The sequence below is a fragment of the Molossus molossus genome, unplaced genomic scaffold (genome assembly GCF_014108415.1).
Source record: "Molossus molossus isolate mMolMol1 unplaced genomic scaffold, mMolMol1.p scaffold_m16_p_1, whole genome shotgun sequence".
Taxonomy (NCBI): Eukaryota; Metazoa; Chordata; class Mammalia; order Chiroptera; family Molossidae; genus Molossus; species Molossus molossus.
In genome coordinates, this window is record NW_023425344.1 from 50,109,417 (window position 1) to 50,129,875 (window position 20,459).

The 20,459-nt window shown below is 35.2% G+C and overlaps 1 protein-coding gene across 1 annotated transcript in view; it reads right to left on the reverse strand.

The window, feature by feature from the left end:
* LOC118633032 (UDP-glucuronosyltransferase 2A3-like) overlaps positions 1 to 20,459 on the reverse strand; it is a 61,795-nt gene that overhangs the window by 32,492 nt on the left and 8,844 nt on the right. Inside the window, exon 3 of the mRNA XM_036266449.1 lies at positions 14,191 to 14,820. Coding sequence (XP_036122342.1) covers positions 14,191 to 14,820 — 630 coding nt within the window. The remainder of the gene's footprint in view (positions 1 to 14,190; positions 14,821 to 20,459) is intronic.

Below are 20,459 nucleotides of genomic sequence, written 5' to 3' on the forward strand. Positions count from 1 at the left end.
AAGGAAAAGAACCAGTGGAGGCACAGAGCTATTAGGAAAAAAAGATTAAATGGCTATAGGAAATCCTCATACATCAATAATTATCTTAAATGTAAATGGACTGAATTCACCAATAAAGGCACAAAGTAGCAGATTGAGTAAAACAAACAAACAAAACTAATCATATGCTGCTTTCAGGAGACACATCTAAGCTGCAAAGACAAAGGTAGATTTAAAGTAAAAGGGTGGAAAATGGTTTTCCAAGCAAATAACATCCACGGAAAAGCAGGTGTACCCATACTTATATCAGAAAAAATAGATTTCAAGTTAAGAAAAATAACAAGAGACAAAAATGGACATTTTATAATGGTAAAGGGACACTACATCAAGAAGACTCAACACTGCTTAATATATATTTATACACACACACACACACACACACACACACACACATCCAATCAGGGAGCACCAAAATATATATTTTAAAAAACTACTCACAAAGTAAAGGAGTAACATACCAAAATACAATCATAATTGGGGACCTTAATACTCCATTGATAGCTCTAGATAGATCATCCAAACAGAAAATAAATAAAGAAATATCAACCTTAGTAACACATTAGACCAAATGAACATAATTGACATTTAAAATTTCCCTTTCATCCCAAAACATCAGATTATATACATTCTTCTCCAGTGCACCTGGAACAGTCTCAAGGATAGGCCATATGCTGCTCATAAAATTAGCCTCAACAAATTAAAAAAGATTGAATTTATACCAAGCTTATTCTCTCATCACATGCCTTGAAATTAGAAATCAACTGCAAAAAAGGAAGTTAAGAAACACACAAATATGTGAAGATTAAACAGCATAAAAAATGACTGTGTCAAAGAAGAAATAAAAGGTGAGATCAAAAGATATATAGAGAAAAATGAGAATGACAATATGACATATCAAAACGTCTGAGATGCAGCAAAAGCAGTAATAAGAGGGAAGTTTATATTATTATAGGCCTATCTCAAGAAACAAGAGAAGTCCCAAGCAAACAACCTACCATTACATCTTTAAAAAAACCTGTAAAAAGTAGAACAAAATTAACCAAAGTCAGCAGATGAAAGGAAATAATAAAAATTAGAGCAGAATCAAATGAAATAGAAAATATAAAGACTATAAAAATTAATAAAACAAAGGGCTGGTTCTTGAAAAGATTAATAAAACTGACAAACCCTTGCCTAGACTCACTAAGGAAATAAAAGCAAAGACTCATGTAAACAAAATCATAAATGAAAGAGAAGTTACCATAGACATCACAGATATGCAAAGGATCATACTAGAAAACTATGAAAGACTATATGCCACCAAATTCAATAACCTAGAAGAAATGCATAAACTCCTTCCTAGGTTATATATTTCCTACGCTTAATCATGAGGAATTGAAAAATCTAAATAGACCAATCAGCAGTGAGGAAATTGAAACAACCATATAAAACCTCCCAAAAAACAAAACTTTAGGAACAGATGTCTTCACTAGTGAATTCTACCAAACATTCAAAGATATGAAACTTATCCTTCTCAAACTCACCCAAAAAATTGAAGAGAAGGCAATACTTCCTAACACATTTTATGAGGCCAACTTAATACTGATACCAAAACCTGACAAAGATAACACAAAAAAAGAAAACTACAGGCCAACATCATGCAAAAATCCAAAGCAAAATACTAGCAAATTGAATACAACAATACACTAAAAAAATAATACGTCACAATTGAGTAGGGTTCATTACAGGGGCACAAAAATGGTTCACATACACAAATCAGTCAATGTAATACACCTTATTAACAAAAGCAGAGATAAAAATAGTATGATTTTATCAGTAGATGCAGAAAAAATTTCTGATAAGTTACAATATCCATTTATGATTAAAACACTCAATAAAATAGAAATAGAAGGAAAGCACCACAACATAGTGAAGGCCATATATGACAAATCCACAGCCGATATCATATCCAATGGTGAAAAACTGAATGCTTTTTCTCTGCAATCAGGAACAAGACAAAAATGCCCACTCTCACCACTCTTATTCTACGTAGTTCTGGAAGTGCTAGGCAGAGCAACCAGACAAGAGAAAGAACTAAAAGGCATCCACATTGGGAAAAAAGAGATAAAAGTGTCAGGTGACATAATTTTACAGATGACATGATTCTGTATGTAGAAAACCCTAAAGATGCCACACAGAAAAAACTATTAGAAACAATAAACAAATACAGTAAAGTTGCAGGATACAAAATCAATGTACAAAAATCTACTGCTTTCCTAAATACTAATAACAAAAGTTCAGAAAAAAAGAAATGAAAGCAAAAAAAACTTTTTGCAATGGCAACAAAAGAAATAAAATATCTAGGAATAAACTTAACAGAGGATGCAAAATATCTGTATATTGAAAACTTCAAAGCATTAAAGGAGATTGAAAAAGATGCAGTGAAATGAAAAAATATTCCATGTTCATGGACTGGAAGAATAAACATAGTCAATATGGCCATATTACTGAAAGCAATATACAGATTTAATGTAATCCTAATCAAAATCCCAATGCAAATTTTTAAAGAAATGGGACAAAAATATTATCAGAATTTTATGGAACCATAAAAGACCCTGAATAGCCAAAACAATCTGGAGAAAAAAGAACAAAGATGGAAGTATCACACTATCTGACTTCAAATTATACTACAGAACTATGATAATCAAACAGTATGGTATTGGTAGAAAAACAGACACACAGATCAATGGAACCAAATTGAGAGCCTAGATATAAAACTACATGTATATGGGCAGATAATTTTTGACAAAAGAGCCAGAAATACACAATGGAATAAACAAAGACTGTTCAATAAATGGTGCTGGGAACATTAGAAAGCCACATGCAAAAGAATGAAATTGGATTGCAGTATATCCCCATGTACAAAAATTTATTCAAAATGAATTAAAGACCTAAAGATAAGATCTGAAGCAATAAAATACACAGAAGAAAACATGGGTACTAACATTTATGGAACTTTGTTGTAGAGAATGTTTTATAAATTTGACCCCAAAGGCAAGGGAAGTAAAGGCAAAAAAAATTGAATGAGACTATATCAAACTGAAAAGCTTCCACACAGCAAAAGAAACCAATAACAAGAACAACAACAAAAAGGGCAGCTAACCAAACAGAAGATGATATTTGCAAACAACAACTCCAACAAGGGGTTAATATACAAAATATATAAAGAACTAATAAAACTCAACACCAAATAAACAACCCAATTAAATAATGGGCAGAGGACCTGAGCAGACACTTCTCCCAAGAAGCCAACAGATATTTCAAAAGATGTTCAATCTCACTAGCAATTAGGGAAATGCAAATAAAAACTACAATGAAATACAACCTCACGCCTATTCCAATAGCTAATACCAACAAGACAAGTAATAACAAGCATTAGAGAGGTTGTGGAGGAAAGGAGACCCTCATTCACTGCTGGTGGGAATTTAGAATGGTAGAGCCACTATGGAAAATAGTCCCGAGGCTCCTTAAAAAATTAAGAATACAGTTACCATATGATGCAGCAATCCCTCTCCTGGGTATCTACCCGAAAAACTTGAAAACATGTATTTGCAAAGATATATGCACTCCTATGTTTATTGCAGCATGGTGACCAAGACATGGAGACAACCAAATTGTCTTTTGATAGAGGATTGGATAAAGAAGATGTGGTACATACATACAATGGAATATACTCAGCCATAAGAAAAGACAAAATACTGCCATTTGCAACAACATGGATGGACCTTGAAGATAATATGTTAAGTGAAATAAGTCAGTCAGAAAAAGCTAAGAACCATATGATTTCACTCATATGTGGGACATAAAAGTGAAACTCATGGACACAGACAACAACAGTGTGGTGGTTACCAGAGGGAAGGGAGTGGGAGGTGGCAGGGTGTGAAGGGAACCTAATATATGGTCATTTTAGATGGTTTGGCTTTGGGTGGTGGCCACACAGTGCAATATATAGATCTTATATCATAGAAATGTACACTTGAAACCTATATGACTATTAACCAATGTCACCTAATAAATTTGTTTAAAGGAATATTGAGTCTGGCCGGTGTGGCTTAGTGGTTGAGCATCAACCCAACCAGGAGGTCACTGGTTGGATTCCCAGTCAAGGCACATGCCCAGGTTGTGGGCCCGATCCCTGGGAAGGAGGGGGCATGCAAGAGGCGGCCAATTGATGTTCTCTCTCATTGATGTTTCCATCTCTCTCTTTCTCTCTCTTCCTCTCTGTCTGAAATTAATAAAGAACAAAAATTTTTTTTAAGAAATATTGATAAGAGAAATTAGAGAAAACACAAACAGATGGAAAGATATTCTGTGTTAATGGATTGTAATAAGTAATATTGTTAAAATGTTTACACTATTCAAAGAAATCTATAGGTTCAATGTAATCTCTCTTGATTCCAATGACATTTTTTACAGATGGAAAAAAATTCTAATATTTATATGAGAGAACCCAAATAGTCAAGGCAATCCTGAGAGAGAATTATACTGAAGGCATAACACATACTAATTTCAAACTATATTATAAAGCAATAGTAATGAAAACAGTATGATACTGGCATAAAACAGATACATAAACTAATAGAACAGAATTGAGAGCCCAGAAATAAACCCATACATATACATACAGTAAAAAATATTTGACAAGGGAGCCAAGAATACTCAATAAAGAAAGGAAACCTTTTCAATAATTGGGAAAAATTAATATTCACAGGCAAAGGAATGAAATTGAATCTCATTTTACATCATTCACAAAAATTGCCTCAAAATTAATTATTGACAAATGTAAGACCTGAAACCATAAAACTCCTAAGAGAAAACATAGGAAAAAGGCTCCTCTTTATTGGTCTTGGCAATAATTTAATGACTACTACACACAAAGCATAAATAACAAAAGAAAGAATAAATAAGTGGAACTACATCAAACTAAAAAGCTGAACAATAAAAGATATGATCAACAAAACAAATAGACAACATACAGAATGGGAGAAAGTATTTGAAAACCGCTTATCTGATAAAAGGTTACTAAGGAATTCAATAGCAAACAATAAATCAAATAATTCAGTTAGAAATGGGCAAAGGACCTGAGCAGATATTTTTCCAAAGAAGTCATAGAATAGCCAACAGGTACATGAAAAGGTGCTCAACATCTCTAATCATAAAGGAAATGCAAATCAAAACGGCAATGAAACATTACCCTACACTTGTTATAATTGTTATTATTTTAAAAAGACAGAGAGATAAATGTTGTCAAAGATGTGGAGAAAAGGAAACCTTTGTGCATTGTTGGTGGGTATATAAATTGGTGCAGTCACTATGGAAAAAAGTATGGAGGTTCCTCAAAAATTGAAAATTAGAACTCCCATAAGATGTAGCACTTTCTCTTCTGGGTGTGTATGTGAACAAAATGAAATCACTATCTCTAACAGATCTGAACGCCCATGTTTATTGCAGCATTATTCATAATAGCTAAGACATGGAAACTACCTAAGTGTTTATCAATGAATGAATGAACAAAGTCTTGGTATATACTGTATGCACAATGGAATATAAATCAGCCATAAAAAAGAAGGAATCCTGCCATTTACAACAACATGGATAAACCTTGATGGCATTATGCTATGTAAAATAAATGAAACAGAAAAAGTCAAATACTATCATCTCACTTATATGTAAAATCTAAAAAAAGAAGCTAAAGACATAGAAGCAGAAAGTAGAAAAGTGGTTTCCATGGACAGGGTTTGTGGGGTGGTAGAAATAAATGAAGGTGGTGAAAAGGTACAAACTTCCAGTTATAAAATAAATAAGTTCTGTAGGTATACTGTACAGCATGGTAGCTACATTGAACAGTACTGTACATACTGTATAGTATATTTGCAAATTGCTAAGAGAGAAACTTTTTTTTTATCCTCACTAGAGGACATTTTTGTATTTATCTTCAGATAGAGCGGGAGGGTGCAGGAGGAGGAAGAGAGAGAAACATCAATGTGAAAGAGACTCATTGACTGGTTGCCACCCGCATGACCCCAACCGGGGCGGGGACAAACTGCAACTGAGGTACGTGCCCTTAGCGGGAACCAAACCCGAGACTCTCTGGTCTGCAGGTCTACGCTCTAACCACTGAGCAAAACCGGCCAGGGCAAGAGAGAGTAGCTTTTAAAAGTTCACACCACACCACTTGTAACCATATGAGATGTTGGATGTTTTAACTAACCTAATTGTGGTAATCATTTCACATTAAATGATTACTTTGTACACCTTAAACTTGCACTATATTATATGTCAATGATATCTCAATAAATCTTAAGAACAAAGAAAAGAATTATACTAACACAAAATATCAGAAGCTTTGAAGTTGCTTCAAGCATGGCAAAAGGAAACAAAGATTACTTTTATGAAATGTCCATACTATGGTTCCAAACCTTAAAGAGCTTGCACAAAAGTGGAATGTTTTATACTTTATTCCTATCCAATCTTTTATCTATCAATAAAAACATATGCAGTGCCTGGCCAGTGTAGCTCAGTGGTTGAGCATTGACCCATGCACCGAGAGGTTGTTGGTTTGATTCCGGTCAGGGCACATGCCCAGGTTGTGGGCCAAATCCCCAATGGGGGGCAGACAGGAGGCAGCCAATTGATGTTCTCTCTCATCAATGTTTCTCTCTCCCTCCCTCTCCCTTCCTCTCTTTCTAAAATCAATAAAGAAAAAAAATATATATATATGCAGTAAAATATTAGCAATAAATATAAAAATAATTATAAAATAATTCCAGGAATAATTCAATAATAGAAAATTTATTCATATAATTCAGCTATTAACTAGAAAATTATATAATTCTTGCCATAAATGGAAAAAAAAGTCATTGACAAAATTTGACCCATTTCTGATTTACAAAAAAAAATACTACATATAATAGGAATTAGTTTATATTTTTTCACATGACTAATAAATGAACATGTTAATTTATGAGTACGATTTAGATCCATTTTAACCAAAGTTAAAACTAAAGATAAAGGTAACTATCTTCACTACTATTAAATAAGTCTTTGGATTTATCAGAAACAAAATTAGACAAGATAAGGTGACCAGCACCATGAAAATTAAAAAGGGAGATGTAATATATTTCTAATTGCAGTTTATATGAGTGTGTGTCTGGAAAACTGTAAATCATAGGAAAATATAAACAAATATCAGGGTATAAAATTAAAATTGAGTGCTAATTAGGATATCTACAATTAAAAACCATTTAACACACACACACACACACAAAACAGCAACCATATGAGACGTTGGATGTGTTTACTAACCTTATTGTAGCAATCATTTTACTTTATACACATATATCAAATCATAACTTTATAAACATTAAACTTGCACTATATTATATGTCAATGATATCTCAATAAATAATGCCAACAACAAAACAAATTAAATTAATGGGCTAAAATTTCACAATAAATATGCAAATAAGAAACATTGGTAGACACTCTAGAAGACACAAAAGATGATTTTTAAAATTGAAAAGAAATAATATATTTTTGAAACAGATACTCAATAAAAATGTCAATATACTAAATATCTGAACTTAACTACAATAAAAATAACAACAGCCATGGCTGGTTTGGCTCAGCGGTTAGAGTGTTGGCCCACAGACTGAAGAGTCCCGAATTCGGTTTCCGTAAGAGCACATATCCCAGTTGCTGTTTGTTACTGGCCTGGTTGGGGTGGTGTGTGTGGCAGCCACTCGATGTTTCTCTCTCTCTCTTCCTCCCTCTCTCCCTCTCTCCCTCCCTCTCTCCCTCCCACTCTATCTGAAGATAAATGCAAAAATGTCCTGGGGTGAAAATAAAAATGAATAAAATAAAAATAACAACAGTTCTTTCCCAACTTAGGAGCTACTTCAGAGTACAGTAAGTCCTAACTTAACATCATAAGTAGGCTCTTGGAAACTGTGAGTTTAATTGCAATGACGTATAATGAAACCAATTTGATCATAGGCTAATTGATATAAACAATAGTTCTGTGTATACTTCTGGTCACAAAAACATTAAAAAAACCTTCTATATGAAGACCCAAAACGCTTCTAATATTAAACATTGAAATAAATGTAAGCTACATGTACATTTAAGAAAGATTAATATAAACAAATAAGATAATTATCTCCAACCTACTTACTCCAGTTCAGGGTCATGGTGGCTGGAGCTCATCCCAGCAGCTCAGGGCACAGGGTGGGAACACACCCTGGACAGGAGGCCACTCCATCCCAGGATGCACTCACATACACACCCACCTCACTTACACTGGGACAACAAAGACACACCAATGCATTTAACGTGCACACCTTTGGCATAGACAAGGGGAGAATGCGGAGTGGTGGCCCCTGCTGGGTATATGTAATTTTTTCCTCATCAGTTTTATGACAAAGCAACATTGAATGAAGCCACATTATTCAAGGACCTCCTGTATTTCTCAATTTCTACAGCAATGTAAACAAACAGGAGAGGCCAAGGGCACCAGAGCCTTACATGCACTTCCCTGAAGATGCAACCTTGTATGAGGCAGAGCAAAGTTCTGCAAACTCAGGATCATGCATTCCTCTATGAGAACACAGTTTGTACCAAAATATTCAAAAGATATTTAACTTGCAAAACAAACTGTGCCAAAAGAATGTCACAGCAGTATCCTCAGGAAAGCTGGATGAGAGAACCTGAGAGAAGGCTCATGGGACACACCAGAGCACCAAACAAAAGGTGCAAGGGAGTTGGGTAGCCTTGGTTCTTTCTCTTCCTTATCTATGATTTCTAAAATTAAAATCCTGTAAGTTAGAGTGGCTTATTCCTGGGAACCATGTTCTTTTATGTGGTACGTTAAATATTTTCAGGTTCTAATCTTGTTCAATTACATATTTTTGAGCTCAGCAATTAATCTTTCTTAGTTTCTAATGCATAGTGTCTAAAAGGCAGATAATGATTATCCTTGGATGTTTTTGCTGTGGATTAGCAATAATATCTGCAGTGTACCTATCAAAGTGTTTGGTACTGAGTAGGTATTTAGTAAGAGTGTCTATTTATTAAGTTAACAAAAAAGATGGTACAATTAGCAAAGGCATTAATTAGCAGCAGCATCACCAAATAGAGAACTAGACTAGAGATTCTTGATGGATCACAAATTGAAAAATGTAACCAAGTCACTTTTACAATTAAAATGATTAGAGGATGCAATAAAAAGCCAACAAAGGAAAAATAGAAGTGAATAAGAATGAAGAACAAAAACTAAGACACTAGTTTTCAGGAGTTATTTGGTATCTGAAAAAGTCTGAAGAGTAGCTTTGTTAGAGAGGGATCCAAGAGATTGATAGATGTGTTAGTTACAGAGGTATATACATTTGACAAAACAAACCATAATGTACACTTTATGCACTTTTTAGCCATAGGTCAATTTGCCCTTAATAATAAAAAATGGGATAATACATCAACAACATGGTTACAGTTTTTCTAAAAAAGACAAATTCCAAGTGTGGGTAAGAATGGAGAACAATTGGAATTGTAGTGAATGACTGGTAGTGTTATTAATTGGTACAAGCACTTGGGAAACTAGATTTTAGCAGAACCTACTAAAGCTAAACATTGGCATTCGCTAAAACCTAGCATTTCACTCTTATGAGTATACACAATAGTATGGCACATGTATATTTACCAAAAATTTTATAGCAGTGTTTATTATAAATAACTAACATCATATAGTACATGTCCATCAACAGTAGAAAGGATAAGTGAAATGTGGTTTATTAATTCAATAAAATCTTTGTAACTGTGAGAATGAACAAACTACACCTACATGCAATAAATATAATAAACAAATATATTACTATATTTGGCCCTAGCCGGTTTGGCTCAGCAGATAGAGTGCTGGTCCATGGACCAGAGAGTACTGGGTTCATTTCCTGCTAAGGGCACATACCTTGGTTGCAGTTTGTCCCCAGCCCCCGTTGGGGTCATGTGGGTGGCCACCACTCAATGTGTCTCTCTCACATCGATGTTTCTCTCTCTCTCTTCCTCCTTCTCTCCCTCCTGCTCTATCTGAAGATAAATGTGAAAAAAAAATATATATATAACTATATTTGTTATAATTGGACCAATATAATAAACATGATGTTAAATAAAAGGAGCAAAATAAGAGTAGATAATATATGGTTCATCAATACACAGTTCAAAGTCAGGCAAAATTAATCTACAGTGTTGGAAGTCAAGAAAGTGTTCAGCCCTGGCTGGTGTGGCTCAGATGGTTGGGTGTCATCGCATGCACCGAGGCACTGAAAGGTTTCTGATTCAAGTCCCAGTCAGAGCACATGCCTGGCTGTGGCTGGGTGTGGGCTCCTTTCCCCGATTGATGATCTAGTGTCTCTCTTTGTCTCTCTCTCTCTCTCAAAATCAATAAAAGTATTAAAAAAAAAAAAAAAAGAAAGTGTTCACCCTTAGATGGGAGTCGTAGGGGCTGGTATGAGGAATGAAGAGGAGTTATGGATTGTAATAATATTTTATTTCTGGATGTGGGTGCTGGGTGCATGGGTGGGTTCACACTGTGAAACTTCGGTGAGCTGTCAATGTTTGATTTGTGTTTTACTTCAATAGAAAGTTTACAGAAAATTTAAGAACACCTCACAGCACTGAGCACAGGAAAGCTGTATGTGAGAAGGAAATAGAAGTCTTGTGTGACAGAAGATTAACAGTGAGAACCAAGTTTTCCAGAAAGAGGATGAGAGATTGGGAATGGGGCTTAGAAGGGGAGTGGGACATACAAAAACTAACAAAATACTGGGCCCCAAAAGGGAGCCAGAGATTGGATATAAATAATGTTGTGAGCAATCTAGCTCAGTTCTACACAAGTGGGGGAAGGGGAAATGTTTAGAGGCTTATTTTTTTCCCAGAGCTGGAAAAAGGTAGTGTTAGTTCTAGGAAATCCATCTAACATAGATGGAAAGAGAGGCCAACATAGAACCACCATAGTACGGACAGATCAAGGAAGGGAGGCTACACTGGCCAAGTGGTGCATATGTTAGTACTGGGTGTTCTGCTCTCTAATCTGTGGTGCCCTGGGAAAGATGGAGACAGACTGGGAAACCAAGAAACAGCAAAATGGAGCCATTTTACCTGTTTAGCTATTTCTACTACGGTGTTCAAGCCCTTGCCTTCCTATAGGTGCAGTAAGGCTAGTCTCAAATCCTGCCCACATAAGAATTATCTACAAGTAGTACAGGATATCTCTCAATTCAAGGGTCGGGGGATAGATGGGGCTCAGTGCAATCCAAAGGTGCTCTGTCGACCACTGGGCCTGGGTGAGATTGTCATTAGATTCACTCCAGGAAATGAACAGCAGTGATTGTCATATCCTGAAATATGCCTGTTCCACTAGGTTTAGAAGCATATTTAAAACTTTGTTGATGTTCATTTTTATTTGCTTCATCCATAAAATTTAGGACTTTCTCCCTGATTAATAAAACAGGATTTTTAACCAATGCAGTTAGATATTTTCTTGTTATTTCCTTCTCTTTTCTTCAGTATAAATATTGGGGATTTTTCTTTACCACTGTTAACCATGCTATTTTTCTGGTTTATTTTTCCCACAGAACAATGGGGGAAAACACCCTCTGGAATGGAAACTCCACAGAAATTTTTCATGTTATTTAATCTCCTGTATTCAAAGATAATATCAAATATAAGATATTTACTCTGCATTAGTATAAACTTACAGCTACCAGGTGTCCTTAATACTTCAAAAATATAATTGAAAACAAAAGACAAATTGGATTATACCGGTTTTTCCGGATAATATACTTCAATTTGAAAAAAAATATTTGAGGGTGCTATTTGTTGTTCAAATAGGTTTAGTAACATGAGGAGCATGAAGGATTTAAGTAAATAATACACTTAATTTCTCAAAGCGTAGGATTTCTGAAATAGATCACCCTGTGAAAATGCGAAGTTGGGAACATGCCTTTTCATACATTATATAATGTGTCATGGCCTTTCCTGAGATCACACAGTTAGCAGGTAGAACTTGAACTCAGAATCTTATGTGTTTTGTAGGACCCTTCACAATCTTACCTTTTGTAATCCCCTTATTTAAGGCATCTAGACTATTATTTTATTCAGTACCCACAATAGTCAGTATGTGATACGTATAGGGGCAGTGATAATTATTATTGAGCACATTTTGAATGTCTTAGAAAATAATCATGTGACTAACATCTAAATGTATAGAAAGATACATTTTCGAGCCATATGAAATTTGAAATTTAGAAATAAAGAAAATATAGTTAAGTTGCATTATAAAGAGTATTAAAACTGAATTTTACTTTTAAATTCTAATTACCATATCTTTAAAAGTATATGCAAATTTTAGTTGATTTGCATGTGTTTTATTCATATGTGTGCTATGTTCAATATCCTCCCTCTAGACCAATTCTATGAAGAATTCTAAAAGTTTAAGTGATGGAAAATGGGATGAAGAATATTCCAACATCAAGGAAAGACAAAAATGTATACATATTTAAAGTCTACTTGTGAAGGATAAGATTAATGTTAATTATAGTAAAAATGTTCCTGCCTCTATGACTTGCCTGAAATGCTTTTCCTCCAGGGAGCCTACTGGCTCTCACCCTCGCTGCCCTGGGGTCTCTGTTCAAAGGTCACCCTTTCATTTGAGACCTTCCCTGACCATTCTGTTTAAAAGTGTAATCCTACTCCCAGAACAATTCAGTTATTTTTTTACTCTACCATATAGCATGTATTATACTTTAACATCCTATATATTTTGCATATTTATTTTCTTTACCATCTGTCTCCTTTTACTAGACTGTAAGCTCTAAGGAGGTAGAGATTTTGATCTGTTTTGCTAACTGTTGTATTTCCAGTACACAGAAAAGTTGTGGATACTGGGTTGTTGTTCAATAAATACTTGTTTACACAAAGAAAGCAAGATGAAAGGAAGGAAGGAAAAAAGTAGAGAGAGAGAGAGAGAGAGAGAAAAAACAGAAATGGAGGGAGGCAGGAAGGCCAAAAGTTGTGTAAAAGAACAGTATTTTGCCCCTGGCCGGTTTGACTCAGCGGTTAAAGTGTCGGACTGCAGAACAAAGGGTTACGGGTTCGATTCAGGCCAAGGGCATGTCCCTTGGTTGCGGTTCATTCCTGGCCCTGATCAGGGTCATGTGGGAGGCAGCCAATCAATGTGTATCTCTCACATCGATGTTGATCTCTCTCTCTCTCCCTCCCTCCCCACCAAATCTATCTGAAGATATTGAGAAAATATCCTCAGGTGAGGATTAAATATATATATATATATATATATATATATATATATAATATAGCCTTTGTAATAAAGTACCATTGATAGCATCAACTATTATTTCCAGCTGTTAATTAATACCCTTGATACTACTGATAGATTGAGAGAGAGAGAGAGAGAACACACAGGGAAGAAGGAAATAGACAAATAAAGAAAAGAAGGCTCATAAAGGACAGAAGAAGTAAATAGCTGATCAGAACTGGCCTTGACAGTTTGCATTATTTTGCTTGATCTTCATAAGGAATCTGTAAGGCAGGGAACTTGAGGTTTGCCAATGGATACTGAAAACTTAGGTTGAAGACAGTGCTCGCCCAAGCACTCAGAGTCTAGGGATGGAGAGATAGTGCGAGGCTAGGAGGATATAAACCCAGGTTTCCCATGCCCCATGCTAGGCTTTTTAAAGGTTTCTGCAAAGAAAAGAATGAAGAACTGTAGAGGGAAAGTAAATCATGTATCACTTCATAATGTTTGCCAAGGTCATAATTTATCCTAGTGAAGATATTTCCATTTGTATTTGAAGATTGATTTACACGTTGAAAAGCTATTTCTTAAATGGCACAAGATTATTTGCCTTAATAGCATACATAATAATACCACCATTCCATTTTAAGGAAGTTATCCAAAGATAATGATCAAGAACTTGTATGAAAATAAAATAAAAAGTACATTTACTTCAGTTTGGTGTGTACAGTGGGATGAACTTCTGCTGTATTAACAAGAATAAATAGAGCACCTAGAGCCATTAATAAGAGGACATTTTAGAGACTTACCTAGAACTTTGCTGTAGTACAAATTCCATTCTCCCCAATAGGACTGAAATATATAGTCTTGCAGAGGATAAGAGATGGTATTTTTAACCCTTTCACCAAAGGTCATCTGGTCAGTGAGCTCTGACAAGGCTGCAGGTACGTAGGAGGCAGGTGCGGGGATTTTCCCACAGTGTCTCTCTACTGTTGAGGCTGGAGAGAACCTCAATGTGTACATAAATGGAATTCCTAATTTCACAGCAACCAGGTCCCCACAGATTGTTACTGGGTCAGCTACCAACACGTCAAAACCACCTTTCTGAAGTCTTGACATTAACTTGGGGTTGCTTAATACTCCATCACAGATTTGCTTGTTAATTTGAAAAAAAGTATCCAGGAGTTTTCCTAGTTCTTTGTAGAAAGTCCAGAGTGTGAGAGGAGTTGGTCTGTGGTCTATCCACAGCATTATCATATGCTCAATTAAGGAATCTATATCACTCTTCTTGAAGGAAACAGGTATCACCTCAAAATTCACAGGAGAATCAGGATCAGAGTTGATGAATAAAGTTGCTGATGAAGCCAGTATGGTCACATTGTGATTTCTTTGAGTCAACTCTTCTAGAATGATCTTAATATTTAACCAATGGCTACCATCTGTTGGCCAAATTAGCACATTTCCACTGAAAACATTTTCAGTCAGAGTCAAATTAAAAATCAGCAGAAAGACAAAATTCTTAGGCATGATGATATCCATTGTAGAAACCAACCTACTGTAGCTCTTTGCAGATGAGAATAAACTTTCAAAGTATAGTTAGGTAAGTATTTTTTTAAATAAAATAATATTTAATGTAACAGCTACACTCAAAGGTCAATTGATCTATAGATGAAAAGGAAAACAATGTAAATAAAATTCTTATATACATTAATATGATTATTTCAACAACAGAAATGAAGTATTGTCCTATTTTAAAGAACAAAAAGCAGGCAAGTTATAAGCCTAGTATCTGTGATAATAACCATTATTTATAAAATGTGTCTCCAGTTTACTATATCTTTCCAAAATTAGGTTAAACAAAAAGTAATACTTCTTATTGATAAAGCCACTTTGTCAAAACATATAGTACCTTCAAGTTGTATGTCTTTATTATAAAGTATTTTTAAAAACATACAAAATTGATTAGCCATAGAAAATTTTCACCAATTAGAATATTGTCCTCTTACTTTCAGTCAAGTTTTCATTTTCATTTCTGTTTACTTTAAAGGAGAACTTCAAAAGGGAATACAACAGATATAAAGTATTCATATTTAATTATATTTAATAGTATCTGGTATATAACACTTGCTGAAGATCATTTAGCTCATCCGTATAAAATTAACAAAATAAAATTTCTTAAAATGTGTATAATGCTATTAGCTTGAATCGAGAATCCTTAAAACAACATTTTTGTATGAAAGTTCTTTCGTATATATTTTCCACCCAAAGACATGCCCTGATTTGAAGGTCTCTTCTTCCTGTGTGTTTCCGAAGCATTGCACAGGATGGCTGGGATTTCACCGTGCTCATTCATTTCTCACTGCCTCTCAGAGTTAGAGGTGGCCCCCGAGGCCACAGAAGTCTAGAAACCAGCCTTAATACGCTTTTAGGGACATGAGTTGTGAACTCCTTAGTAACTTTAAAGTTTTAGCCTCACATCAGTGCTTCGATTTTATTTGAGTTCCTTGACTGGCATTTAGTTAATTCTTTTGAATGCTTAAATTTAGATAAACGTTTTCCCTTTGTTTTGTTGTATATAAACTGAGAATCTTTCTAGAGTTTTCATTTTAGCCCAGAGTCTGCCATCAAATGCTTCACCACTTTCCTGATTGTAATCTCATGTAAATTACTCAGCTTTCTCTTTACCAGACGGGGGAGAACGGTGGTGCTGATTTCCTAAAGCTGTGAGGGCTGAATGCAACGATGCACACAGATTATTCAGAAGAGACTCTGTGTGCAATCCATGTTAGCTACATAGGCTATTGTAAGAAGACGGTCTGACTTTTAAAGATGACCTATTTAACAAGATCTCTTCACCTCTTCTCATTCCTCTTACTGAGGTGCCCCAGCTGTGGTACCAAGGGGAAGCAGAGTTGCCACCCTGAGGTACGCCTTTTGGGATATTAATAATTTTAAGCTGGCTATTTTCAAGAAATGAAAGACTGAAAAAAAAAATTCTACTTTCCCCTTATTGCCTAAAAGAATTAGATAAAGAACCTGCTTCAGGAAAGGAGATGTCATCACAGATAACTGTAGTTTAATATAACTAGTGTGTGATGGACAAGGCTCCTTGATCAAGGTCCTCTCTGTGCTCTGTTGTTCAAGATGACCCAGCAAACAATTATTTACCAAACATTTGCTTTTCTCTCTCCATGCAAATTGCCTCCCACCCTTTGAAGCTGCAAACTATACCACCCCTCTCTCCTTAGCTCAACGTGGCATGTATGGCCACCTGCCTGAGCTGTCCTGGGTCTCACGTGCTATGGAATCCCTATATGTACATACACAACAATTTTGGCTGTTTCCTACTGTTAATCAGATTATTAGTTCAGTACCAGAAACTCACTTTGGCCTTTTAGTTTTAGATTAATAATATAAAACTCAAGATTATACCCATAAAAATAACAACCTCCATTCTCTTTCACTGAGTGGTAGAAAAAATGAGTGATAGCTTTCTCTGGGAACTGGCATGTCCCACCACAAACTCCATCCTGGATGTCATGCCTGTGGCTGTTACCCAGCTCATGGGTCATTGTGGAAAAGGTGATGCTATGAGCAGCTATTTGAAAGATTATTTTAAAAAATCAAGATTTAGTTAAATTTTAGAATAGAGGAAGAAAAGAAAGAAGGAAAGAAGAATGCAAAGGGAAGACTCAGAAGAAAAAGAAAATAAGAAGGTAAAGAAAAGATCCAACCCAAAATATATTACGCTTCAGGGAAAAGACTCCAATACATTATTTTCTCCTTTAAATGTTTACTGTCCTGTCCGGTGTGGCTCAGTTGGTTGGAGCATCATTCTGTACACCAAAAAGTGTCAGGTTTGATTCCCTGTCAGGACACATACCCAGGTTTCGGATTCAATCCCTAGTTAGGGCGTTTACTGGAGGCAGCCAGTCCAACCAATCAATCAGTCAATCAATCAATAAAATGTCTTCTGTAAATCAAACATTTTGGAGATATACACACTCAAATTTGTTTCATTTCTATCACCTTACTTTATGTTAATTACCTGTGCTCTGTGAGTACTTAGTTCATGCAAAGATCTAAATATTATGGTCATTGCCCTGGCCAGTTTTGCTCAGTGGTTAGAACATTAGTCCACGCCAGCCGAAAGGCAGCGGGTTCAATTCCAGTCAAGGGCACATACCTGGGTTTCAGGTTTGATCCGCTGCCCCCCAGTTGGGGTTGTGTGGGAGGCAACCAATTGATGTGTCTCTCTCACGTCGATGTTTCTCTTTCTCTCTTCCTCCTCCCCTTTCATTCTCTAAAAATCAATGGAAAAATATCCTCAGGTGAGAATTAACAAAAAATAAATAAATACATCTTATGGGCATAATCTTTTCTTTTTGAATATCTGTTTTTTTCCTATTTAAATAAATATATTTACAAGATAGTTTATTGTTATTATAGATAGCATTAGTTCTTAGAAATCATTCATTTAATTGTTTATATATAACAATACATTAGGTATTTATACATATCTAATATATAAAGATTACTCACACAAATAAAAATCTGTTTGTTTTTACAGTGGCCAAAGTGTAAAATTGATAGTAATAGGTAATGTTTATGGATTATGCATTTATTTTATTTTTTTAAATCCTCATCCAAGGATACTTTTCCATTATTTTATTTTACTTTTTAGTTCCAGTGGGAGGGAAGGAGGGAGGGAGCGAACGAGAGAACCATGGCTGTGGGAGAGACACATGGACTGGTTGTCTCTTGCACGACCCCAACCCGGGGCTGGAGATCGAACCCACAGCCCAGGAACATGACCTCGACCAGGAATCAAACCCAGGACTCTGGTCCTCGGGCCAATACTCCAACCACTGAGACAAACTGGCCAAGGCAGGATTATAAATATATATTTTTTACTGGAATTAAAATGCTAGATTATTCTTTCCTTAAATGTTTCCCCAATTTTTGTGACTTTTTTGTTGTTAATATGAATGTAAAAATAAAATCTACCTGGTTCAACTTTAAACAAATCTATTTGAAATCTGTAGCAGGCTTTTCTTTCTTAGTTAAAGAGATGCTTTCTCAAGACCAGAAAGCTATCCTCAGGCAGATTTGTCCAGGCAACGGAGTCGCGTTCCCTCCGGATAACATGGCCCAGGGAAATGCCATTCCACAGACTAAAACAGGTGAGACACAGGACAGATTTCAAAAGCTATATATACTGAAAGGAAGAGGAAAGTACCCAAGAAAATTTAAACCTAAAATATTCTAAATAATTACTAGATTTGCACCCAAAATTTTAAAAGGAGAGAAAAAATTTTCTAGAAGTGTTAGCATCAGAAAGACTTCAGTTTGAAAACCATTTTCTCAAACTGGTATCTATATGATTTTATATGTCATGTTTGATATTTCTAAGCCTCAAGATTTTTATCTGTGATAGTAGTTTTTTTCTTCACAGATTTATTGCAAAGGCTAAGAGATATAATACACATGTAGCCCTTACCACAATGTCTAGTGCACGGGATGAGATCAACACATGTTAACTACTATTACTATAATGATGTTCATGAATTTGAACCAAATAGCCATGACTTGAAATAAAATAAGTCATTTGACGTTATAATATCCGATTTCTAGCAATTAGCAAAGATTAAGGACACACTTTGAGGTTCTCATTGCATTACACTGCAGAAAACTAATCTTACAGAGAAAGTCATTCTATTTATTTACTCAGGTGTGACAATTTGAGACCTGAGTGTATATGGATTCTTTGCAATGACTTTGCTTAGAGCAGTAAAGCTAAAGTAAAAGATAAATTCAAGTTACAAACTGGAAATGTTATTTTTACGCATCAGTTCTATTTATCATTCACATTTATCACATGTACAAAGACTTGCACAAAAAGAAATTACTCTGCTGGTCAGTACTTTTACTTCTTACCTGGTGTTTTTGAGTATGAGCGTTCATGTCCCTGGGCATCAATAAGAATGTGCTTTAGTAAGACAGACTTAAATAGTCATTCTAAGTCAGAAGAGTATAATTTGATTAGAAACATGATATTATCAAAATCAGAGAGTAAGAAGATTTTTAAGAATCTTTATTACATCCTATGAACAAATTGTTAAGGAGTATTAGGCTCGTGGGAAGAGCTGAAGAAGAGTGGAATAGCGTGATTTTATTACTAGCATTAACTTACAAGCACAATACAATGAAACTTGTGATACTGAGACTGCCAGCTTGGGGAAGGCTTATCTGGGAATAATCTCACCAGCATGAATAAGGAGCATTGTAATCATGATAATTATTACTTCAAGGTGAAGAAGGAGCAGTTGATAAAAGTTTAAATAATGAAATAAAAATAGAGACATATATAGTGAGCAAGGCACTCTCCACGTACCTTCTTCTACTTTATGAACTGAGATGCTGCACATACTCAGTCAGGTGCATCTGTTAGTTTACAGCACGCAAGAGGAGATTAAAGAGATTTTGCAGATATTAACAGCTTCATTGCCTCATAAAATGACCATTTCTTCATCCTCTATTTCTTACTTTTAGCTCCATGATGTTGACTATTTGCTTCTGTCATCATAGGATAGTTTATAATCCTCATAGTAGCTATGCTTATTCTCTCTGAATCACAGAATACGTAGGTCTTTGTTTACATTCCAAGAGAAAATCTATTTTGTAATTTGGGGGCAACTATTTAACATATCTAGAGAAGGTGATGCACCAATTAGAACTAACACTTCTCCTAACACTGCTCAGCAATAAACTCATGCTTATATGGTCAATTCATTTATAGAAAAGGGTTCAAGAATATATAACAGGGAAAGGAAGTCTCTTTCATAAATGGTGCTGGGAAAATTGGACAAAAAATAAAACTGAACACTATCTTAACACCATATACAAAAATTAACTCAAAATGGATTAAAGACTTAATTGTATGACTGAAACCATAAAATTCCTTGAAGAAAGCATAGGCAGTAAGCTTCTTGACATTGGTCTTAATGATGACACTTTGGCATTTGAAACCAAAAGCAAAGACAATAAAAGCAAATATAGCCCACTGCTGTGGCTCAAT